This window comes from Aphelocoma coerulescens, chromosome 2 (assembly GCF_041296385.1).
Source record: "Aphelocoma coerulescens isolate FSJ_1873_10779 chromosome 2, UR_Acoe_1.0, whole genome shotgun sequence".
NCBI classification, from domain to species: Eukaryota; Metazoa; Chordata; class Aves; order Passeriformes; family Corvidae; genus Aphelocoma; species Aphelocoma coerulescens.
In genome coordinates this window covers 16,246,500-16,272,294 of record NC_091015.1, presented here as the reverse complement: position 1 = coordinate 16,272,294, position 25,795 = coordinate 16,246,500, and the positions used below count along the sequence as shown (strand labels likewise).

At 40.3% G+C, this 25,795-nt stretch overlaps 1 protein-coding gene across 2 annotated transcripts in view; it reads right to left on the bottom strand.

The window, feature by feature from the left end:
• Positions 1-1,057: 1,057 nt before the first annotated feature.
• Positions 1,058-25,795, bottom strand: part of MKX (mohawk homeobox) — a 48,853-nt gene continuing 24,115 nt past the window's right edge. Inside the window, exons 6-7 of one of the 2 annotated variants that reach the window (XM_069005737.1) lie at positions 3,312-3,345; positions 1,058-3,199 (exon numbers count right to left, since the gene is read on the bottom strand). In XM_069005737.1, coding sequence (XP_068861838.1) covers positions 3,013-3,199; positions 3,312-3,345 — 221 coding nt within the window. In that variant the 3' untranslated portion in view covers positions 1,058-3,012. The remainder of the gene's footprint in view (positions 3,200-3,311; positions 3,346-25,795) is intronic. The other variant, XM_069005738.1, reaches the window with a different exon arrangement.

The window sequence follows — 25,795 nt, the reverse complement described above, 5'->3', positions numbered from 1 at the left end:
ATCAGCAGGACATAAAACCTTGAAGTGCTGATTGCCCACCAAATCTTAGCTATCACCCTCCCATGCAAGTGCAGTAGCTTTGCCAAGGCACAAAAGTTAACAGACCACTTGCACTGGGCTCTCTACTATGAGCACTGAGCTTCTGGATGGGCTGATTGCATCTCTTCCACCAAGGTTCCACAGCTGAGCATCCACACAGGGTAATGTATGTAAATGTAGCCTGTACTGCCAAAACACCCTAAATGACCAAAGTCTTTCCCAACTGATAGACCTTCTCCAGTGACTCAGGTCAGTGATTAGCTATGGCTTCCCCCTGCACTCCTCCAGTGTGGAGGATTTATTATCATCATGCCATGTTGTTATTCGCAGTCATTCCTCAAACCTTGCTGCAGTCATTTTCATTGGGGATGAGCTGAACTACTCCACACAACTATGTACCACGAGGTGTATTGATCAGACTAACTTTTCTGTTTCGTCCTTGCCTATCACATGCTTGTGTCCCAGTACAGGGAAACCCTGACTATTACAGGAAACCAGAAATGCAAATGCCTAAGGACAGATAAATGAATATTTAATTCAAACCAGCAAAACGTTGTTTGCAGTTATTTATTTTACTAAAATGGTTACATATGTTGAAACAAAGAGCAATAGTAATAATGTTTGTTTTTCCAATATCATAAATAATTACTGAGTTTTCATTAGCTGTTGGCTCAGCACTGATCATGACTTTTGTTTTTTAAAAAAGACACACACATATTTCATCAGAACTTGTGTTTTCAGAAAACTCTAAAGCAGCAGTAGAAAAAAAAATAAATTAAAGGAAACAGTAACAAGAAATTAGGCCAAGTATTTCTTAAATTTAAAACCCACTTGGTATGTTCTACAGATTATTCTTGTGCTTTGATCATTGGAAAGGAGAACCATTAACAAATTGTTTATACAATGGCTTGCCTTCTCCAGTTCTACTTCAGAGGAGTCCCCAAAAGTACCCTTTTTATGTGACAAATTTTGTTGTTGCTTATACAGACAAAAACACTGAATATTTCTAACAGAAGAGTTTGTCAAAACCATGAATTTATTGTCACAAAATATTTAATACCAGAATAACTTACAATAGTATGAACGAAAGTGAAGTATTAACTCTCTGCTATTAGTTATAAACTCACATTATTATGCCAAAATCCAGTAAAGTATTAAAAATTAATGTCACAGAATCTTAAGACATATAATGATGCAAGTCAGTAAAACATACTTCAACTGTTCATACAGTCACAACATACATTTCTTGCTTGGCACTTTAAGTCAATGCAAATCAGCAATTTAGAAAACAAAGTAAAAATATATATGTACAAAATATTTTCATATCAAATAATTTTCATTGTACACTAAATAAAACCAACAACGTTATGTTACATCAAGAAGTTTCCTAAGAAGTCACACCAAGGCTGATATTTGCAATGTGTCTTGACTATTTTAGTGCAACTGAAACAGCCTCTATTTGCAAGTTAGTTACATCGTTAGCATAGTCCTGCTTCCATTGATGTGGGAGTTCTGCCATTAAACTCAGCAGGAGCAGAACTAAACTCTTGTCTTGTTCATTGATGGCTCACCATAAAGAGAAGCAAGGAAAGGGATAAGTAGGAAAAAACCTGACAGGATACCCACAGGAAAAAATCCAAATCCTAGCAACAATCAGCTCTTTTCCAGTTTTCTGTAACTGATTCAGCATAAATTGGTTTTGGCTTTGCCACTGTTTATTCAAGCACTGTAAACTTCATTAGACTATTGTTATATGACTTAAGAATAACTTGTACACCTCCAGATAAAATTTAAAAATAAACCTGCTTTTATGGTAGTTATTACACTCAATAGCAGTCAATTTTAGAGACATGACATTTAATACATGGTTTAGTATCTTCTTAAAACCCTCCTGCCTTAAATGCTGAGATTTTTCAATGTTTCAGTTCCCTTGTGATTCTTGTTTGGGCTTTGATAGTTTATATTATAGACTTTTCTTACTGAAATGTGAAATGTCAATCAACTGTCCTCATTTATGCAGTACATACAAAATAAAAATAGTTAAACTACGATAAAGTAATAAGTTCCACCATGGAAACATTTCTGAATGGCATTATAGTTTTAGTTTTGTACAAGAAGAAACCAATTTTACTTCTATCAAAACTTCAGTAAATCACTAGTAAAGCTTTAAATTTATAGAAATTCAACTTGAATTTACAGCTAGTCTGGCTAAAACCTTCTCAACTAGAAATTTTTAAAGAGCAACACAGCTGAGATCATATGTATAAGTTCAAAATAATCTGAACAATTAACTTATTTCCTAAATTTGTGTGTTCTAGAGTATTGCACTTTTCAAAGGAATGATTTTGGTATTTTAATATACTGCATATACAGGTAAGAAACATGCATAACAACCTTATCGTCACTTTGACAAAACATACTGTACAATTTTTATAACACTGTTGATTAAAAAAAGAGAGTGAGAATGATGTAACAATTTCATTAAGACTCATCAATTTGTACAAGTCAAATAAGCACAACTCTCCAGGGCCTTCAGCAGTAATGTGTTTAGCCCTCGGCTGCTTAAGCCCACTTGGAATAATATACAAAGTTTAAGCATTATGGCATTGTCATTTTGAGGCATAACACTGTTGTACTATGCCCACGTTATAGCTTATTTTATCAAAGCAAGGCACTTACTGTAATAGCAATGCAAACATCTTATGCGCACTTTGATTAACATAAAATAAGTTAATGTTTTGATAAAAACAGGGTTTTTATAATTTACATGACTTTTATAGAAGCAATCGAACACTTCATTTAATACAATGAAAACATCTGGGTCAGAAGGGACCTTAATTTTTTTAACTGACCATTCTGTAAAAGGGGACCTATTTTCCACATTTTCCTCATATCAGTGAATCTGATTTTGCTGAAAACCAATCCTGTGAGGAAAATGTCCATTTGATGTGAAAAAGAAAGAGGACCCATCTCTTAAAACTGCTGAACTAATGGCACTTTAACAGTCTTTACTTCTGATATATGTGATGATTTCTGAATGATGCAGCTGGTAGTTCCCTGAAGTTTATCCTTCCCCTGGGCAAGGTTCGTTAGGGCCATAGCTGCGTTGATCTCCTTCCAGTATGTTTCATCTTTGCTGGATCCCTTTCTGTTAGCTGCGCTAGATACAAGCAATAACAAATATTTACACACACATCTTACATAGCTACATGATATCAGGAAAACTGTAATAACAGCAATCATTTTGGAAAATTGTGAAGTCCCTTACTCACCTTTCACACTTATTTGGTCCATTCTCCAGATTTTCTGTAAACAGGAAAAAAAAAAAAGTCTATTTTATTTTAATAGTTTTAAAAACAAGCATGTTCAGGGAATAGGCATATTGAAAAATAATGCAAGGTTTATTCCAAAATTGATACCAGATTTAAAACAAAATCTTTGCTTTGACACATACAAAGGACCAGCTTCATGCAGGCATCTGCCTGGAGAAAGCTACACTGAAAGTGTAGCTGTTCTTGAATGTTCACCTACATTTGGCAGGGTAATAGAGCTGTGTTTCAAAACATAAATACCAAAGACATAAGGAACTGCAAAACCTAAAAATAAAAATCAGCTTCATTGCCCTTCAGTGAATGCCTTTCAGTATGCACTAAAAATAGGACTCTCACCCATGCACACATGATGTGTGGGAGTTTTAATGCGCCCCTTGCCCAAGCAGTGCCTCTGTCACAGAGGCAGCTGAGAGGGACACAACTAACAAGCACACCTGGTTAACAGCCCTCAAAGATGAAATTGCATCACAGGCATAAACTGCACTTCCTCATCAAGAGTCATATTTGTTCATTCACTAAGTCCTCACGTCCCAGAGAAGCCAAAAATATTTACCAGGCAGAAATGTATAAGCTTTATTCAGTGGGTTTGCTATCCTGACACAGAAATACATTATAGAGGAGCAAGAAGCTGCTGCCCAAATGCAATACCTATGCAAAACAAGTCAAACCAAAGAAACAGCAACGGCATGAGCACTAATGGCTACAAGACCCAAAAAGTGTCTAAACACAACATAAATCTCATAAAGGAATGCACATCTTTGCAACACCAGATTCCCAAATACAAATCAACCTTATTGGTAGATTTCCATCAGATTATTAAAGTTGATCTTGTCTTTAAACAGAGCTTCCAGTGGAATAACCGTTGGTAGCCCTCCACTTAGGAGCAACCTTGCCCACCACAGCCAGCAGCCCATTGTCTCCTACAGCCAATAATCCAGCTCAGCTGCACTGCACAGTACTTGGAAGTGACTGCTGGAGACCACAGTCCCACTGAAGAAATGCAGGGAGACCAGCTGTAATTTCAGAGATCAGCTGTTTGTCAAACTGTTTGATCTAGCAGGCCTCCATCCTTTTGCAAAACAGCTTTATAAATAAATGCTCACAGGTGACCAAGGTTTAAGTTTTGTTCCAAAAGCGCACATCTTAAATCAGTATCTCTTAAGCTCTCCTAGATCAATGCTTGAATGGGATTCAAGATGGGAAGTCCAGCCTATGCAGAGGACAAGGAACCAAGGAAAAAAGAAACATTTGATCCAGAAAGAGGTACTGAATGACACAAAAATTCTCCTTCTTCATGCCATACTCGGCTATGAAGAATTCTTCAGCCCTGCTTCATTGTTTTTTTAATTAGAGACAATTTTAAAGAAGAGGTTTAGGACTGAATAGGTCAGTAGGTATAGAAATGGAAATGGCAAGTAATAGAGAACATCATTGCCAGAGCAAACCTGGATATAAATACACCTCTCTCAAGCATTTGTCAGTTTCTTTTGCAGTTGGAAAATATTTCCTATGAACAAAAAAATTGCTTGTACAAACTTCTGAGGGAAGTAGGTGTGAATGGTGACACACATTCCAATTCCAGCGTTTATTTGAAGGAGTATTTGCAAATATTTTTTACTGGTGTTTAGCCAGCTCTAAAAGAAAGCACCTTGCCCATGGTATATAATAGCAGTAGCAAAGCTAAAAAATAAAATCCAGGAGGAAAGAGCTGCTCATTCTTTAACTTTGCTGAAGATTTTTCCTGAATCACACATATTTTCTTATTCTGTTCAGATTTTATGTTTTTTCAAACAAATAATTTATGTCAAAGAAACTCAAAACTGGGTTACAATAAAACCATCACTGACAATTTGCAAAAGTGCTTGCTAATAACTGCTCTAAAAGCACATTAGTACAATGAAGTCTGAAAATCCATCATTTCAAAGCACAGGCCTTTTTTCCTTGCCAAAAATCCTTTTCTCCTATACCAAACCTCTGCCAGCATATCCCAGTTTGCATTACCATAGCATCCAAGCAGCTCCCACATGTCTGAACAGCTCTTAGCAAAGGAAGTAAGTATTACCATATTTTTTTGGTTGGGCATAACCACAGTCAGAGACACAAAGACCTTTCCTTACGCTCTCCTTGACATCTTGCCAGTCAAACCAGCCTGATGTGACTCAAAGCAAAAGTGAGGTTCACTTCACATGCCATGAATCTGCCATCTAAGTCATGTATCTTTGTATCTTGTCCACACTCCATTCATAAACAACAGAGATCTCCTCCAAGAAGTGGTTTCAGCCATTCTATTTAACACTGCAGTCCAGTGTCCCTGAGTGCTGCTGTGAAGCCAAATCCATTGGTTCTGTTCCATGGTCCCTTCCTCACACTTTGTCCTTGGACAGCATTATCATCCATGTGGATATGGTGAGAGCTGGATGAGGAGAGGACCATATCTCTGCTTTGGATATTCAGTATATCTATGATTCATATCTATATTTATTTAGAGAGATTTAGTACACTGCTAGTATAACTACAGCCTTAATGGCTTAGCTCAGCCTGGAAGAAATGCGGGCTGGTCATGTCTGGCTCTTCACTGGCCAAAGAACATAGATGACAAAATGTTATCAAATGTATAAAAAACCCCACAAAATTCTGAGTCTTGCCCAATATTTTGCTCTTTCTTCATCTTTTGTAATCTATCCGCTCTGCCCCCAACTACTAATTAAAGATTTTGATAATTAAAGCTTTTGATATTTGAGGTATCTGCACAAGAATTGCAAGGTATATTTCAACTGTAAGAGCAATATTTTTGTGAGATTGCTTCATGGAAGTGATCAAAGAACTTCATTCTCAAAATGGAAAATGTTCAGTTTCTTGACCATCACACAACATGTTCCTAGATTTCATCTCTGAGGCAATAAGGAAGTGGCACTGGGGCTGGGTAACCTCTCTGGCAATGGGGTTGGAAGGAATGGAAGAACGATGGAGCATACTGAATCTCACTGAGTAGCTTCATCTGAGGACTAGCCCCAGAGCAAGTGCTGACGGGCACTCCATTCATGACTCACTCCACTCTACTACATGAGAAGCAGCACTTTACCAGCCTTGAGGTACCAAGGTTGCTGCAGAGCTGTTCTCTCCAAGCACTGTGGTTACCTTTAATCTCACACACCTTTGGTGGCAGCACCTCTGGTCTCCTCTTAAAGAGTGTGGCTCTTTCAGTAGTTGGATCAAGGCAGGCTGTCACACAAATTTAAACCCCTACAGACTTGCCAAGCTTAGATCAGTGTGTCAAGTGACTCTAGGGAAAGCCAACGCTGATGAATTACTGTATTCCACATTGTTCCCAAGACTCATTTGATAGGTTAAACAATGATGTTTATGCTACTGCATACAGACATAAATACATTTCAACAGCATACAACTGGCCAGCACAAATAATTTTCCTAAACAAACAACAGTAGTGTTCAATATCATATTTAGTAATTGAAACCAAGCTGCTGCTGAAAGTGTTTTGTAGTGTCTCAGAAAGGATTACGCTTCTTGTCAAAGGATGGTAGTAGGCTTTTAATGTATATTGAGATTGTATAATAAATATATTTAATATTAAACATCAGAAATACCTATTTGCTACAGGTCTGGAAATCACTTAAAACAGTGGTCATTTGCTCTGTAACCAGAAAGTTTTAAACACTGTGAAAATGGAAACTCAGTCATTTAAAATTAGGGGTTGTCATTTATACTTCACTTTCTGGTGCTTCATTCTGCTCCCAGTTGCAAGCATCCAGAGAATCAGCTTTTGCCTACCCAAGAATGTCTCATTCTGCTCTCAACATCCTCCCAAAGAAACCAGCAAGGCAGGATATTTGTTCCCTCTTGTTTATAATAGGAAGTCACTATAAATCACCTACCAACGGAATCCTGTATACCTTTCCATTAGTATGAGTTTTCAGTATACAGTTTACTGTAGGACATAGTGCCAAGAGTGTAGACACCAGACAATACCAGCTTTGTGATACATGGTATTTTAGCATGGTATTTTTCAGGACTCACATTATTAATAATATACATGGCATCTTTTTTTCACCATGAAATTTCCTCATAAATATTAACTGGCTGATCCTGACAACTCTCTTGCAAGGTAGCCTGCAGTCCCTTTTTAGTAGAGACGGAAATGAGTCTCAGAAATCCGAAGACAAAATACTGCCTAGGCAATAGTTTGATAATTTCAGAAGCATTTAAAAACAGATTTTTCCAGGATTTCTCTTATATTTAAAATGTTTTCCTTTGTTCTTCTGCTATCAGAAAGGACCAGCCAAAGAAAATTAACCCCAGGGTTCTTGCAGGCAAACCATCCTTAAACTGCACAATAGCATCACACACCTCTAATTTACTGTGCACAAAGGCTGCCTGGCTACACAGAGCTTGCAGCACATCCAGATGTTTCAGAACAATTCAGATGCTTACTGCTCACTGCACCCAGACTAATAACTTTTATATACTTGGACAACTTCAGAGGTGTGCTAAATAATGTTAATTACATTTTATCCTTTGGATATAAGAATTCTGACCTAAGAATATCATGTGTGCGGTGATGAACCAACTTCACCCAAGGCCCTGCTGGGAACAGCGAAGGCAAGACTGACCCCTTACGTGGCACCAAGCAGCCTCCACATTGCTCCCCCACTCACTGTGGTATCTGGCTCAAGCTGAGCCACAATAACTGGCTTAAACCCTGCTTTGTGTTATCAGGTAACACTGACAAAGCAAAGATGGCTTGAAACCAACAGGGGAAAGAATGTGTGAATGAGGGAACGAGACAGAGAGGGAAGGGTACAGAACATTATGTAGTGGGGAAAAAATGGGCATGCAAGTCAAGACACAGTAGGTCAGTCTCACATGACCGTCATATTTTTTGAAGCTACTTAAACATGTACAGATTCCTGATGAATTACACATCTTCTAGTCTAGCTTAAAATGGAGAGAAAAAAAAGAACTGCTGGCCTCAAATGGTGAACACCATAAAACATTTGTTGGTTCAATAAAAGGTCCTGTATAACTTATCTTCATTTTAAAATTGGCAACATTATTCAGTTGTTTCTCTCACTGCCTCTCCTGAACTTTCTTTTGTTGGTTTTGGAGACTCTGGCTTAACATGTGTTGACCAGCATTTTCAAAACAAGCAAGAAGAGGAAAAAGAAGGAGAAACAGGAAATAAACTGGGGCAGCTGAAAAGAAAAATGAACATTACATGTGTGAGTAAATTAGTGGTGAGATGAGGTATTTCTGTAGGTCACATACTTACACACACCTTGACTCCAGTATTTTCCAAACCACAATTTCAAGGCACGTAAGACTTTCAGATCTCTGCTTCTCCAAGGAAAATGCTAGGTTGAGTTAATATTCCTTTACTCTTCTGCATTGACACAGCTCCTTTACCCCAAAGGATCCCAGAGTAAACCATGAATCACACAACACCACTAATATTCACCCACATCTGGGGAGGGAACCAGCAGCCCAGGCTGCTCAGCAATGCAAGGGAGGTGAAATTGTAGCCCAGAGCTGCAGGCCAGGCCCTTTGCTCTTATAAAAAATGTCATTTAATCTTGTTGCAAAGACTGTAGCATCAAGAAAACCTCAGCTTCTCTAACTTTAATTGGAGGCAGCAGGAGCTGGCCATCCCATATTTACACTTGCAGGCTCCCGTTTTGAGCCTGATGTAAACAGACAAATGAGTTTGTAAACATGGATACTGCTCAGCCAGTGAGCCACACTACCACAGGCTTTCTACAACACAGGCAGGACTCATCCCACCCAGCACTGAAACTCCTAAAATCCTTTTCTTTTTGCACCATCCTCCCAGTTTCCTCCTCAGGGACAATAGACCTATTAAGGATGAACTACAGAGAAGTGCAGACAGGAAAGCTCATGCTGGAAGAGACTCCAAACCGCAGAGTCTCTTACAGAAAAATTCCCCAAACACGCCCCGGTGGCTGATCTCCTGCCGACCCCAGGCCACCTCCACATGGGATCCCTTCACTGTTGTCCCTTGTGAGGCCACTCCTGCCCAAAGCAGGTCCTGGACTGGGAAGGTCTGTGTGAAACCATCTGGTTGGGGCTGGCAGTACTCATGCAGCAGAACCTTTTGGTGGAGGAATGAAAGTCCCTGTTGGAGTTTCAGGTGACCTGTGGCTGCAGACACAGCATGGCAGTGTGACCTGGGAGACTGCATGATACCAATCTCAGCTGGTCTGATCTCAGGGGCGTACTGGATTTCTACTGACAAAGATTTATTACCATGTCCTTTAGCTGGGTGGGAGGAGGAAGCTGTCAGAAACTTGCAGGAATGAGCTCTGGGCCCAGGCTCTAGAGAAAGCTCCTTTTCAGCAAAGCTTTATTTTACCACTGCTCTCTTTCTTCCAGGAGGAGGTTACAGAGCAGCTTGTAATGAAGTCAACCTCACAACTCTGTTACCTCACTCTTTGGCTTCACAGGGACACCAAGTATAACAACTGACCTGTCATCAGCTGTTACGTCCTTTCAGATGAACAAACTGCATAATGACAATTTATGTTCACAGCGACCGCCAGAGTGAATATTTTTTTTCCCTGTTCACCCAGTGGGTTTTTTTGCAGGAACAGCTATAGCCCTGGTCTGACATCTTCTATTAAGATCCATACAGTGGGTCTTGCCAGTGTTAGAAACATCCCTTTGCCATCATGCCCTAGACCAAAGCTTTTCTGTGAAAACACTTCATTGCAATTTGTTTCTTGCATCAAACTTCACATATAAGCTTTAAGTGTGAAGGACTGCTATCACTCAAGTTATTTCCTGAATACCTGAGAACCTGACGATGTTTTTACCTTGTGCAGCCTGGAGCCTGATGCAGTGGGAGTAGGCATCTAATTACATTTTAATACATGTGATTTTTATAAAATGAGTGTACAAGCCCACAGAGACTGTGATAGGTATATTTTATAAATCATAAAAGAGAACTTGAGTTTGCAAGTCTATATTAATATTTGCATTAATAAGTGCACTGAAAGCCCCACATAATAGTAAGCATGGTGCAAATGGTCTTACAGTCTTGAACTATGCACATGAATGTAAGAATTTATGAGTTAGCAAAATAGATAAAAACCTGGTGTAAATCGCTTCACTGTTCAGTCACAGCTGACTCTAAATTTCCCCTGACCATTGACAGTGTGTTCTCCTTGGTGAGATTCAGGGCACTGTGCGAGTCTTGTTTTCTTAGCCAGAACTTAGCAGAGCCTAAAATGGGAGCTGGGGCTGTGAGCACTGAGGTGAGCTGTTAACAAACTGGTGCTTATATGGCTTTATTTTCTTTTCATGTTTGCTGCAAAGCTGACTGAAATCAAATTTTTTCTTATTGAGCTGGCATGTTTCTCGTTGAGTCGTGCAATGTTGTCAGATTCCTTGGTGAGAGTCTCCCACATGCATTTCAGAATGCATAAAGAAACATCTGACCTAGGCTTCTTTTTTGTGTGTGTGTGTTATTTGGGAAGGGATTTACAACACGTGCTGTGCTGACTCATCAGATGAAGTGGTTTGCCCTTCTGTTGCAAACCATTAGGGGTTAACCCTGAAAACCATGTTAGGCAGCAGGTAAGGGGGAGGCTGAAATAAAGAAAAGAGGAGAAAGGAGAAGGGGAAGAGAAAAAATAAATAAAGGAAAGAGTATGGGAGATGTTACAAAAAAAGAAAAGGACAAAATGGAAAATGAAGATTCACCAGGAAAAAGAAGAGTAAGTAATATGAAGGGAGAAAACATACTACTATGTCAATTTTCTTTAGTTTTAATACAAAAATATCCTTTTCCCACCCAGGAAAGTTGCTGTTGTGCAGTCAGGCACGTTCAGTCTTTCACTCTGGATCTAAAGAGTTTAATTGGGAGCTCTTAAAGACTAAAATAAGGCTTTAAAAATAAAAAGCTAAAGTCAAATGCAGCCAGGGTAAGCACTACTACACTCCAGCACGATTGTTTTTCATTAAAAAAGCAGGGTGAAAGGGAGGGTTTCAAAGCCATATTTCAACCCTAGGCTGACACGACAGCAGTAAAATCTGATTTTGTTATGCTAGTTGGCTGTGGGTTTGGGAGCAGACCCTATATATGCAGTGTAATGTTATGATATGAATGCATGCACACAGGATATTTTCAGAAGCCTCTTGCAGAATATAGAGGAACATGCCACCCATTCCTGTGGCCCCACTTGCAGGAGCCAGCTCCTCTCCTGCTCCTGGGAGCCATGCAGGCTCAGACATGGCATATGCTGTACAACAAAAATTTAAATTATAAGGTGCTGTATTTTCAGGCAAGTGGAGGAACTTAGTGAATGTCAGAACTGATTTCCATGGCATGTTTAGCCAGAAGCATGGAGTAAAGAATGGGTAAGTCTATCTGAGAGACAAAATCCAGTTTCTTTCACTTGCCTGTAAGATAAAGAACTAACAAATATGGTCTCTTTAAACATCCACTTTCTTCCATCCACTGCATGGGGTACTGAAATGTGCACAATACTTCCCACAGAATCACAGAATACCCTGAGCTGGATCCACAAGGATCATCAAAGTCCAACTCCTGGCCCTGAACAGGCAGCCCCAAGAACTGCACCATGAGCCTGAGAGCATTGTCCAAATGCTTCTGGAACTTCAGCAGGCTTAGTGCTGTGACCGCTTCCCTGGGGAGCCTGTTCCAGTGCCCAGCCACCATCTGGGTGAAGAACCTTTTCCTAATATCCAACCTTAACCACCCTGACACATGTGCAAATACTAAACCCCAGATACCTAAGCAGTGTCCCAAACTTACTGTGCTCTGTGAGATCATAAGCACAAATTCAAGCAGCTTGTAAGAAAAGTGCATCATCAGGGCTCCAGCAATGTAATAGCCATAAAAATGACTGTAAGCTGCAAAAGACCCTCATGGTAACCCAGACAACTGCTGCACAACAGATCCTGCAAATCCAGGGATTACATGTGACATTTAAAACATTGTTTATATCTCCAGGGAGATACAGATATTTTCAAATATATACCTACCTGTATCTGCTTCTAAATTATGTTTGTATAAAAATGGGAATGGCTAAGCAATCTGCCTTCACACTAAGTATACTATGAGATACAGCAGTACAATCACTCATGGTATTTTCTGTGGTCACCACTTCCTGAAGGGACATGATGGAGTTGTGCCAGGGCTGAACCTGGAGCAGTTGGTGACACCTCTCCCTGCACAGCCTCGGTGCCATGACACAGCAGCTCTGATGCTGTTGCCGGAAGAGGACACAAGAAAAGACAGTCAGGTGGACGTAGCACATTAAGTAAATCATGTTAGTGACTGACAGTCTCTCTGCTTCTGCTACAGGTTTGTGTGGGGCTCAATAAGTCATTCTAACTGACCTTTTCACAGTACAGTGCCACAGTACATTCCCCGGTCTCTAGACTCTGACTTGAGAGCCTGAGCTTTCAACTTCAGCAGTGCTGAGCACTCACAGGTGCAAATGAGGTTAAATGAGGTTTTTATGCTGCTTTACATGCATAAAAAGCCATGAAATAATGAGCATCCACAAGGTCTTATGTATCTAAAATTACTTTAAATTGTAATTGTTTGGTGCCTTACTTATCCATTTGTGAAATCCTACAGATGTCTTATGGAAACACCTTCATTAAAGTTTGAAATGGGCCAGATAGAATGTATCAAGTGGCACTGAACAGCACATCATGAAATCAATCATCCTGTCCTTGGAGGGGCTCAGATGTGTTCATGCTATGGCTTTGGTGGTACAGAACCAGCAGTGAGCACCCAATGAGGATATAAGATGGGTTTTGAGGCATCTTTCCAACCAGGCCAGGTTACATATGTCAGAAAAGTATCTCTTTCCTCATCTAGCTTGAAATGTGATGGGAACCCCTTTATTCAGCATCCTGAGGAATTATCACAACATACATAGAAAGTTGTTGTCACACACCTCCCTGACCATATGCAGAATAACCAGCAGAAAGAAGCTGCTGATTGAGCTGCAGGAAAAAGAGCTGCCTGTGGATTATTCTCATCTCCAGCTGCACAAAAGTGATTTTAGTGTTTGATAACATTATTTTTGAGTCAACTCTTTAGTTCTGTTTCCTCTGCTTTACCTTGTGAAGCTATTGCAGTCTTCATGCTCCTGCTCACCACAACTTGCACTGTTATTATTTCCATTATAGGATTTCTTCTGAAACCTAAATATTCCCAGGCACCTTTTAAACAGGCCCTCAGAGATTCTAGTAAATTGGGAGGTATCTCAAGAAGGGTTATGTTTTCAGTTTTCCTATTCACCGAGTGAGTGAGAGGCAGTGCACCAAAAGGCAGAAGGCTCTTGGAGCAGAACAGCATGCCCAGAGTTATTCAGGAAGACGTACCTATTTGCCAAGAGCTTTTGAAGAAGCAGAAACACCTCCTTCTACTCCAAACATCATGTTGTGTTTAAAATGGTTTGAGTCCCAGTGCAGTGCAATTCCAGTAACTCTGCAGAAGAATCAGAAGAGCTGAAAGCCTATCCAGGATATCATGGAGAATGATGCAGTGTAATGAATCAGCCAGACTGTGCTTGAATTCTCAAGGAGCAGCTAAACCTGAACACTGCAGATGCTCACTAATTGAAAGTTGTAAGCGCCCTTCACAGCAGAGTCTTTGCCTAAGACAGATGAGGCTCCGGCATTCTGAAGGAGCATATGTGGGAGGTCTGAAACAGTAGTAGGCCAGTACTTAACATTGCAAAGGCCTTGGATGTGAACAGCTTTGTGGAAGAAGGAGGAATTGCTTCTCTGGCAAAAGGTATGAAACAGTCTGTGATAACAGGAATGAGAGCAAGGATGACTGAACAAATATTTGCACTGAATGCCTTGTCAGGATAGGGGAATTGCTACTGATAGGATCTTTACTTTCAATGTTACTGTTTCTGACAGTCTTACAGACTTTGCAGATGTTTATTGGCCACTAAATCATTCTTCAAGAATGTTGGCTCTGTTCCCAAACCTGAAGAGCCTGAATGTGAAGGGGTTTGTTATTCAACACACACTGCTGCTTTTGGAGACAGTGATTTTCAAGAAACCAGCAGGGAAGCATCGTCAACTGATAACAAGACAGGGACTGGATTCAGATTTCCCTGCACTCCGGGCCTCACCCGCTAAGGCAGGCTGAGTAAACGAGCACCACGTAGCAGGGCATTGAGTATCCACGTGGCAGAGAGCACTGCCTGAGCCGTGACAGCAACGCTGCGCCACAATAATGGACCTGCATTGCAACAAACACTGCTGCTGAGACAGGGCTTACCAGCTCATCCCGACCTTGATGTACTGACTGCTCTTCTTGGTATAGCACAATTGCATGAATTTTAGAGCCTTTATAAAGCTCGCTCCATGGTGTTGCAGAGATTAGTTCTGTTCTGCTCGGCTCCTCTAACTGCAGGACACGCTGCATAACAACGAGGCTCATTCAAACCCTTTGCCATTCATCTCAGGAAGAGTAGCTCGCAAAGACGCAATTGCTGAGCTGTGGAGGACCCTGAGCCACATTATTTCAAGGCAAACAGATTTGCTTTCAAACAGAGAGTTTTTGAACTACGGGCAATATGCTCAGGCTGTTTCTCTGAGTGAAGATGCTGATTCTCTGAGATCACTGCAAACAGTTCTCACCTGAAAAAGCTACACTAGCCACTGGACCACTGGAAGATGTACCTAAATAGAGACTGGACTAAAATAGTAGTAATAATAATTGTGACAGTAATAATACATATCTTTTAAATAACGAGTGATAAAAAGTAATCCATTCCCTTTGTATGAATAAAATGATGAATTATTGGCACACTGTATTATTACCACAGGAAAGATGTACTATTCATAGGTATTAAATATATTTCTCCCAAAAAGGCACCAACACATTGACCAGTGGATGTGATCTAAAAGCAGTTAAAGCCAATTCCCTCCTCTAAAGCCTAATTGAATTGCTGGCTATCAGCTTCCAAGATGAAAGACAGTGGTATCCAAAATAGCCCCTAGTAACATTTTCCCCCCAAATAGGGCAAATATTGTTTAAAAATGTCAGGTTGGTGCAGAGATAATGTGCTTCAAAAATATGTAAGACAGGTGCAGAAAGCAAGAATGTCATATTTACTATGTATTTGTTTTACATTAGCTCGTACATGTTTTCCTGGAAGCCAGGAGATTTCTGCTGGGGAATTCTCTCCTGCAACTGTTTGCTGTATCAGACATAAAACACACATACATATTTATGGCAAAGCCATATGGTATCTATGGTTAAATCAACTGACATACTTGAAAAAACATGACTTTTGATTAATTTGGAAGCTCTGTAGGTCAAAACCAGCTCAGAAGCTTTATTAGCATGTATAAATCACTGGTCTTCCCTCGTGTTACCATAAAAAAAACCCCAAAAAACCAAACAACCCTTCACCCAACAAGGTTTGCAATGGGAAACTGATCTATAGATATATGTGAATAAAAATTTGGAAAATACCTGCATTCATAGAAAGCAATTCCTTACACAGATGCAGTTGGAAATCACTGTGAACTTCTTGTTCAAGGAGCAATTTAATTAATTTTATCTCAGAGTAATTCACACTTATGGAATTTTTTTATGGGTCTTCCCTGACCTACTTAGATGTTTTCCTAAGCATCTGCAACAATCATATATTTGTACAGATACCCTCGCATTCTCACCTGCTTTTTAAGAATTAAGATCCTGAATTTCCACTTCTATAGAGAAAATCAGTAAGACAGAAAGCCATGGTTCCAGACATAAAGAACATTCACATTTTTCAGAAAATAACTATGGTGAAAGAAAGAGAGATCCTTTGATCCCTCCAACACAGTTCAACTCTAAGCTTTGAGTTTTTGGATGGAGGATAAGAGGAAGACTCTTAGCAGCCAAGCAAGCCAGGCAGCTACAACACAAACTCTCTAAGCTCTGTGAACTGTTTCATGTTTTCTAATTAACTTGGTGCTATTATTAGTAGTACTTCTGTTTCCACTTCTATAACAACAAAGGCTTTTTCTTTCATTTCACAAGAATTTTTTATTTTTGCCCGTGAGCCAAAGCTTTACCATAGAACAATTGCCTATACATCACAGCCTGTGAAGTTTATGGGGATCTGCAAAGGGCCTGCAAAGCAGACATAGCAAATCCCATGTGTGGACAGCGCCTGCATTCCTGCCCACCATCCTCCTCCAGCAATGGGCAAACAGACACTGCACCACCAGCAAATGCTGCATTTGAAAGTACAGGTTTCATCAGGATGCACAAACACCAGCCTAGCTGGGTGGCACTGTCATGTTACTTCAGACAAACTAGTGAGGTGTTGGCAAAACCAGCCCCTCTGAGCACCACTGGGAATGGCTCATCCAGCTTGCAGGCAGGGCTTGGCTAGTGTTGGCAGACACCATCAACCCCAACTGCAACTCCAGGTTCGTCAAATCTTCTTAAAATACTCTCTGGACAGCACTTCCTAGGTAACTACTGTCTCAGGTAGGAGCATCCTGAGAGCTGCTCAAAGCACCCTGAAGGCTGCTGACCACCCAAAGCCCCATCTGCAGCGACACGCTCCCTTCCTCTCACACCTCAAACACAGCTGGCTGCCTCAAGCTGTTATAACACGAGCCTTGCACCCTTCAAACACCCAGAGGCCCAATTTGGGGCTTAGATGACACCTGCCCCATTCCTTTATTTTTGTTTTTATAAGACTCATTAGCCTTTGTGGTGAAGCAGAAATTCCAGAATACAAACCAGGACACTGACAATGTGAGTATCTGTACCCTCAGACTCCAAGGAGGAACTGCTTACAAGAAACAACAGTGTCTAAAAACCCTGGCATCAAGGACTTTTCCATTTGATTTTGGTTAATGTTAGGAAGCCACATTGCTCAGATAGGCCTGGGTGAATCACCCTTTGCTTCATTTGTGAAATCTGCATTTCAGTAGAGAGAACAAAGTATAGGAACATATAGGAATGTCCAGCCATATCCAGTGATTGCAATTCTCAATCAAAATTGCTTCTCAATCGCGTTGTCTTCTTTTCTATCATATCTGTCTTTTTCCACTTCCTCCCCATTTCCAACTGGATCCTCATTTTTCTTTCTCTGCTATGACAGGGGATGAGAAAACAAAGAAGAAACTTTGCTGCAGTTCTTTCAAGAAACATTCAAGACTACCCATTGGGAAGGGACTTGGTTTGCAAAACCAAAGTCACACTGTAGCAACCCATCAAATATGAGGTGCTGTTATGTTCAACTGCTGGCATTAAACTCTTGTTCCGTAAGCTTTGGGTAGAAATTGGTAATTTCTGCCCCCCAAAGAGGCAGACTTGTGAATATGAAGCACAAAGACTTTGGGGAAGTTTCCCCTGGCCACAGTTCTGTGCACATGTCCTACCCCTGAGTTTGCTATGTAAGCTGGTTTCTATACAGCACTTAAAATGGAAAAAAAAAAATCCCTTTGAAAGAAGCACCTTGAAACACTGATATTGGCAAGGGATGACACTCACTTGCTGTAATTACTGAAAGACAAAATTTTTGATCAGGACTCCTTACTGAATTCTCTCCAAAGCCTCTCCGAGCCGCAAGTGCCGTGACCTTTAAAATCAAGGGAGCAAAATGTTCTCTGTTCTAATGACTGGTACTGTAAAAGCAGAAAATCCACATGCTAAAACTGAGATTTAAATTGTACTGTTTGGCAATAAAATCAGACTTGTTTCTTTTTGGGTATCAGAGTAAAACATGGTCTGTATAAAATGTTTAGAAGGATACTAAACTTTAGAAAAATGGGCAAAAGTTATAAACAGGGGTCCTACATTTTCAAGGATGGTGAAGACAGTATCTATGTAATGGAATGGCACAAAATCTATTGCTTAAATTCTACATTTACTTGCACAGAACACAAAAAAAAAAAAGGAAAATTTTCTCTGATTATATAATGAAGTTTCAGGTGAGTTTACAGCTCTATCTCTACCTTTTGTTCTTTGTCTCAAAGATACATGCAAGAAACACTTCTGTACAAAACATCCCTACCTTCTAAGCAGCAGAAAGGATGCCCCTACTTTGGACAAATACACACTTTTCATTTATTTGGACAAAAATATTAAAATTAAACAGAACAAATTTTCAATCAACACTTGTTAATTTGAAACACTAAAAATTCTCCCATATTGAAAGCAGATTGCTCTGAAAAAACATTCATTTTCAAGGTCATAATGGTGCTGGCAGAACTGAAAAAATTGTAGTCCAACTTGCTTGTGTTCAGCTGTGTTTACTTAGTCTCAATTTGACAAAAGTCTGCCTCTGATTATACATAGCAGTCATCTGCCCACAGATAAATAGATATTACACAAACGTTTGGAGGGAATGACATTTGGCTACCATTATTTTTGGAATAATTTAGCCTGCATCCTGAACTTAAAACACCAAAATGATTCATAATGGTTTCTGGACCCAAGTATTTCCACTTAATAAATAAATTTACCTCTATGACCTTTGTGGATTTTATATTGTACATGTTAGTGATTAAAAAAAAGGAGCAATTTATTGTTAAATATTCTGTATGCTTGGGAAGGATGGATTTACCCAGAACTCAGACCCAAGTCAGTGGCAAACCTGGTGCAACTCACTGCAGCAGCTCAGAGCCAGCACATGCAGTGCAAAGGGCTCAGGGTGCTGCTGGAGACGGGGCTCTAACTCAGCTCTACGAGACATCCCACCCCATCACCACCTGCAAGCACCGGGGCATTGCTCAGCTCTCTGCAGAGCATGCACCTGCAGTGGAAGCCCAGACTAGCAGAAACCATAACAGCACTGCCTGAGATAGAAACATGTTTTCTATTTCAAATGTACCTACCTCAAATGTAAACTTAATAGTTCTCTGCCTATTATTTTTAGGAGGGAAAGTTAATACTTATTGGATGCCAAACTGAAATTTTGCTTTATCCAAGGGAAACAGTTGTTTTGTGACATTTATGGAATAGCTTATATTTTAAAGGAGACATGCAGTATTTCTCTGATGTGGATAGAAATTTCGTCCAGTTAAAGATACTACTTAGTCTAGGGTATTTTGTGTTATAAATTATCCATGAATAAGGCAAAAAACTTATAAATAAATTATAGTCCCTACTCCCATTCCTTCCCTCATGCCTCTTCCTAATTCTCTCCCCTTTAAGCAACCTGCTGTCAGTTACCCAACATCAACTACCCCAAATGATGTTTCCACATCACACACTGGAAGTATTAAGGACAATTCAAAGTCCATGAGGGATATTGTTACTGTTGCACATTTAAAGTGGAAAATGTTTCCAGAGTGTGGGGATAGATGGAAGAATAAAGCCTAGACCCGACAGAGTCAGATACATTAGTTTCTGTAAAGTTAGCATGCTTTCAAATTGTCTCTTCAATTAGAACACCAAAATTAAGAAAGCCCCTGATGCAATAGGAACCATATGTGTTTGATGTACTCAGCTTCTCTAACAAAACATCTAAATATTCAGTTTAAAGAAAATTAGGAGACTTGTTTACAAAGAACTAGTTTATGTATTTACAAGACTAAGCCGAATATTTTTAGATAGAATGATTGCATACAAGTAATTTCCCCTCATTTTCCCTTGTTTCATGAAGGAATATTACTGTGAAGAAGGAATGTGTTTTTAATGTGGACAGCTGGAGGTATAGAAAACAGATTTCTGTCACATGAAACAAATGCAGCAAATATCTTCTTTACAGGGTGTTTCCTTACAGAGATTAAATATTAGAGCTCATTACACTATGATGCAAAGCCCCGCTCATTCAGAAGTGTGCTAATGACTGTGACCCAAAGAAGAGTTAATTCAGATGGAATCCAGGAAAATGAGGCAGCACAGAAACCTCATCAGCAGTCCAATCACATGACAAAATGCGAGGCATCTCCAAAGCCACTGCCTGCCAAAAAAAGAAAGGCTGCTGCAAGAAAAATACTTTCACAGCTTGATATCTGGGTCTTGTGACTGCTATCCAAACAAGGAGTAAAAGTGGTACTATATAATGTGGCAGGGTAAACAGAACCACCCACTCACCATCACCGATCATGTTTTTAATTCAGATAAATTCTGTTTCTTTAAAAAATGATATGGGAAAAAGAAACAAAACCTTTTGTTGAACTTGAAAATGATATGTGTAATTATCAGATCTGGCATGACATATTTTAGATTCATATATACCAGGAACTGTATAGGAATGCATGTTTTGACATACAGGATCAAACTATCAGTCCATCCCAGGTGATGTCCTTTCTACACTACTGACAGCTACTCGTCTCAGAGGAGCACAAAGACACTGCCCCCAGCCAACTATGCGTTAGGGTAAGAAGATTTCTCTCTGTAACTTACAGATGATGACTTGAAAAATTTTCAAAGAGAATATCTGATTTGAAAAATTTACAGAAAGGAGCAGACCTAAAAGAAGTTAAAACTTTCAGGAACACTGGGCCAAGGAAGCCTCCACACTTGGCCAGTTGTCTCACAGTAGCCTGAAAACTACTTAAGAGTTTTCAAAACAGGTCTTGGTGGAATCTGCCAAATTCTGGATTGGGTATGATTAAGCCAAAGTATGAGAAGCATTCTATACTTTTGTATTCAGCTTAGTCAGGGATTGTGGATGCACCAAGAGACTGGGTAATTAATAACCACATACCTCACACAAACAGACACCTCCATCACTACCACCACTGCCACCAGCACTAGAGTATTTCCCAGTGCCAGACTAAGTTGTGTTTTTGCCCTAAATTGTGGAGCAACAGTTAGGATTAATTTGCTTTGTATTCTAAGCAAGGTCATACTCTTTTCTGGAAGTGTACTTTCTCTTAGCCTGTGTAACATGGAAAAAAATGCCAAGACACAGTAATTAGACTCAAGGTTCCTTCCAAGAAGGGTGGCAGTATCTTCAATGCTTATCTACCCTCATTTCTCAAACACTTTGAAAAGGTAAATATGAAACTTCTAATTCTGGACTGTGAAAAATGCTAGTATCTCCTATACTTCTCTAATTTATTCTAGAACCCTTCCCTGTTACACTCCAGATTCCTACCACTATTTCCATACCTGCTTCCTCAGTATTTTATCTTCTTGCCTTCATCCCTTTGATCCCTTTTCTTTCCTTTTCCTTTTTGTTCTTGTCCTGCATTCCCCTTTCCGCGTCTCTCCCAGCACTATCTTCTTGTTACAATCTTCCAAAAGTTTCTGCTCTTTATTTTCCTACCTGTATTTATTTCCTGGCTGTGAGTTTTTATTTTTCCCTTCAATCCCCCTCCTTTCTTAGATCTTTTCCCTTCTCGAGCTAAAATGATACTCCAGCTATGACCTACCTGAAAAGAGAGTTACATCTTTTAAGTCCATTGTCAGTACTAAAGGGATGGAAAATATCTCAAAAAGAACTAAACGACTATTCCAGTCACTGTCCTGGACAAACAAGTGTAACTCCCATCAACAGCTGGAGGAGTTCAGCACCTGAGTCAAGTTATTTCCCATTTGCCACCAGTGACTGTTTGGGGTGGGAGTCCTGCTATAGCAATCTGTCCTCACACTAGGGCAGGGAGACAGACAGAATTTCATGCAGTGGCTGCAGGGTGTTGGTGATGAGAAAAACAACTCTGATAACAGAAGTCCTTTCTTCACTCTTAACTGAGAACAGCACCTAACTGAAGTGAAAACTTTGTTGAAACTTAAAAAGGAAGAGGCCTGTATAAATACGGAGACGGCTATGCACCACTTCACCCCAGTATTCTGCTGGATCTCTAACAAAATACCAAAACATCACAAGGAAAGTTCCTTGCATGGCATGAATTGTGTAATCAATATCACTAGTAATGAAAGTCTTTCTCCTGGCTTCAAATGAAGTGGTGTAACATCCTGTGTAAGGACAGAATTACCACACAAGCAATTAGGTTGAGAGGATAAAAAGACTAAGAAGCATTATTCCCTGAACTTCTTGAGATCTGCCCCTCAAAATAGTAAATGCTTGCTTCTCAAGACAAAACAAGCTAACAGAAACATGCACTAGAAATCATCTTTGTGGCCAACACTACAGAGAAGATACTGGGGAACACTTTTGTTTTTCATGGTGAATGAATCACCCCTGTAACACTCCCTAGTTGAAAGCCTAGTTTCCCCTCCAGCTGGTGTTGCCTGGACAAGCTGGAGCTGTCTGTGCAGGGCTCAATCCAACTTGCACACCAGATCTTACAAAATATTCTCTGTTTTCTTTGTCTCACTCTTTTTATATTGCTTCTGGTGGTTTTCTCTGTGTGTTTTTGTTGCTGCTTGCTTCCCACCCTTACCACTCTCCAACTGCTTGCTGGGCAGGCACAGCAATTCCATGTAAGGAACGCAGGAAAGAGAAGCATTCCTTGATTTTTCTGTGCACAGTAACTTGCATGACATTTGATCATAGACAGAGATTAAGTCATTCATGAACAGGGCCCAAAGGGAGGAACAACTCCAGAAAAACAACCCTCCTCACTGTTAGTGAAGCATCCAGGACTCCACAATCATTACTGCCACACTTACAGTTCATAGCCGATCTGGCAAAGCAAGGAATCCAACTGCAGGCTCTGTGGTTTAAATAAAATGTATCTACAGCAGCCTGGACCAATGTTTAAAAAAGTTCCATGTTGTTTTAGTCCAAGGACAAGCTTTTAAAACTAAAAGAAAACTTTGGCTTTAATTACAGATTAAAAGTGAAAGTTGTTTAAAAAGAATGCATATTCTAAGAACAGTAATAGAAGTTATTTAATATTTAAAGCTCATTTTTCTCTCTTCCAGAGTGTGACAAGTCTCCTTGTAAATATTTAAAACACAAGTTTGAAAGCTATTAATTTGTGGACAATATTTAGGGTGCTTCTGCCTTGCTGTTGTGAATCTTTGGCATAGCTCAACTTTTTCCTACATTTACATTTTCAATCTAAAATAAGTGTCAGATTTTGATACATGTTTCAATGGCCAAAAAATAACCACAACTGTAACTTTTACCTCCTTTTCCCCTAAATTTTGTCACCACATATGTGTGATGCAGCAAATGTCACCACCCTATATATAAATGCAAAGGGTTTATTCCAGAGCAGCTACAAGCAATGTGGTCCCAAAGTGGTTAGGTGCTACACTGGAGAAGCTGCTGCTCTTGGGATGATTTTCAGCAACAATTTCCCATCTGAAAATCATTAGTGCATAGCAGTGGATTTTCCACATGTTCATATGCTGGACAAGCAGGTTGCCCTTGAAGTATGTTTCCCCGGGGGAAGAAGGAAAGCCCAGAGAAAAGTATTGTATTGTCAGATCACGGTTTCACTAGAGCCAGACAAAAATATGGTCAAGCATTCACTTGGCTGCTCTGCTGGCAAAACGATAGGGTACCGAAATGGAGACAGCTAATGAGGAAGGCAAAGAATGAATCTCAGGAAGAAGACCTTAAAGGAGTACAGATTTTTTTTTCATTTAAAAACTCAGAAATAGGGGTAAGTATGCAAATGCAATGACTTTCAGATTACTGACCTTTATTTTTATAAGGTCAAAAAGGTTTAGAAAGGGTAGTATTTTCCCAGCAAAACATCTCATCTTTTAATTCAGCTTTTTGAAGCATCAATAAGAAAGTATTGAAAGAGCCTAAGCAAAAAACTGTATGATTCTAACTAGGCAGTATTTGTTATTTAATGGCTCATTAATCGATAATTTGGCCTGAAGGAAGAAAAAAAAGCTGGCAAAAGGGAATGGAATTCTTTAGCTCCTTGTTTTACTTAAGAAAAATTCCCAACGGGCTTCACTTAAACAAAGAACTTTAGTTTTCCACTGGAAAGACAAAAAGAAAATCTTGGTCTAGCATGTCCTGCCACATGCTTTAACTACACAGTAAAAGAGTATGTACTTGGATCCCAGGCACATTTCAAAAGTGCAGTATTTATTAGCTGCTCTGTTGCCAAGTTCCACTATTATCATTTTATTATAACTAAGGTATATTTTTACTAACTAAATTATATTTAGGTTTTTAGTTTAAGTATTTTAAGGTCTTGGAGTGTCACGTACAGATGACATACAATATATCAAAGGCCTCTGTTGATTTTCTCTCCTCTCCTCTCCTCTCCTCTCCTCTCCTCTCCTCTCCTCTCCTCTCCTCTCCTCTCCTCTCCTCTCCTCTCCTCTCCTCTCCTCTCCTCTCCTCTCCTCTCCTCTCCTCTCCTCTCCTCTCCTCTCCTCTCCTCTCCTCTCCTCTCCTCTCCTCTCCTCTCCTCTCCTCTCCTCTCCTCTCCTCTCCTCTCCTCTCCTCTCCTCTCCTCTCCTCTCCTCTCCTCTCCTCTCCTCTCCTCTCCTCTCCTCTCCTCTCTCTTCTCCTCACAGTTACCCTGTATTTGTGAACTCAGGGCATCTGATTTACCTAAACCCATATTCCAGCTGCAAAGATATGCAGGGGCCAAGAGAGCAAAATCCTTGGATGAAGCAGAGCTCGCCAAGGATGAAGGCGAGCCCTGTTACCGGATAACCCACCGCACGCATGTCCCTCACACCCTGAGGGGCAGGACAAATCCCTCTCTCCCTACTATTCCCTTCAGACACCTTGCTCCAACACTCCTCTCCCGCCTTTTGGCCAGCTCACCTAGGCCTGGCTTTATGCCAAGACCTCCTGTTCCCAGCTGGGCCTGGAGGTGTTACGTGGTGGGACATGGGCTCCCCATGGGCAAGGGTGGGCAGGAGCCAGCGGCTCACGAGGAGTTTACTTCAGAAGACCCATCTCCCACACCACCTGTAAAAGGATTTTTGTCCTGTGGGGAATGTGGAGCCTCTGTCTGGAGGGTGTCCAGACAGGATGGAAAGATGACATGAGGCAGGAGAGGGTTTTGGTCACATCAGGCTGGGTACTGCCACTGCTCTGGACAGGGAAGGGGTGTTTCTGAGCAGCCATAAAGCCCGCGGAGAGATGACAGAGTTCCTCAAACCTCAGCAAATGCAGCAGTACCACAGCACTGAACACAGCCTTTATTCTTCCTATTTTGTGCAAGGGATGAAGGATGAGGAGTACCCAAATATAAGCAGTTACATTATCTGAGGGTCACAGTCTTTGATGTGTGAGCAAAGATCCCACTGAAAGCAGCAGGAGTTCACAAAATGAAGTTTGGAAAGCTTTGCAAATACATGAACATTGTGTGTCAAATCATGTAGCATGATTTGCGGCCAAAACATTTAAAACCCAGACCACATCTTGGCAAATTGGATTTTTGCACTTCCAAGCACTTCCAAAGGGTTGGTTTTAAAACATATCTGAGTGTCTGTCCATCACTTATCAGGTGAAGATAAAGGCACTTTGACTTGGGTTATCAGATATAATTATTGGCCCCTTCTGAAATAAGAGGGAAGAGAATCAGGGGTGTGAATC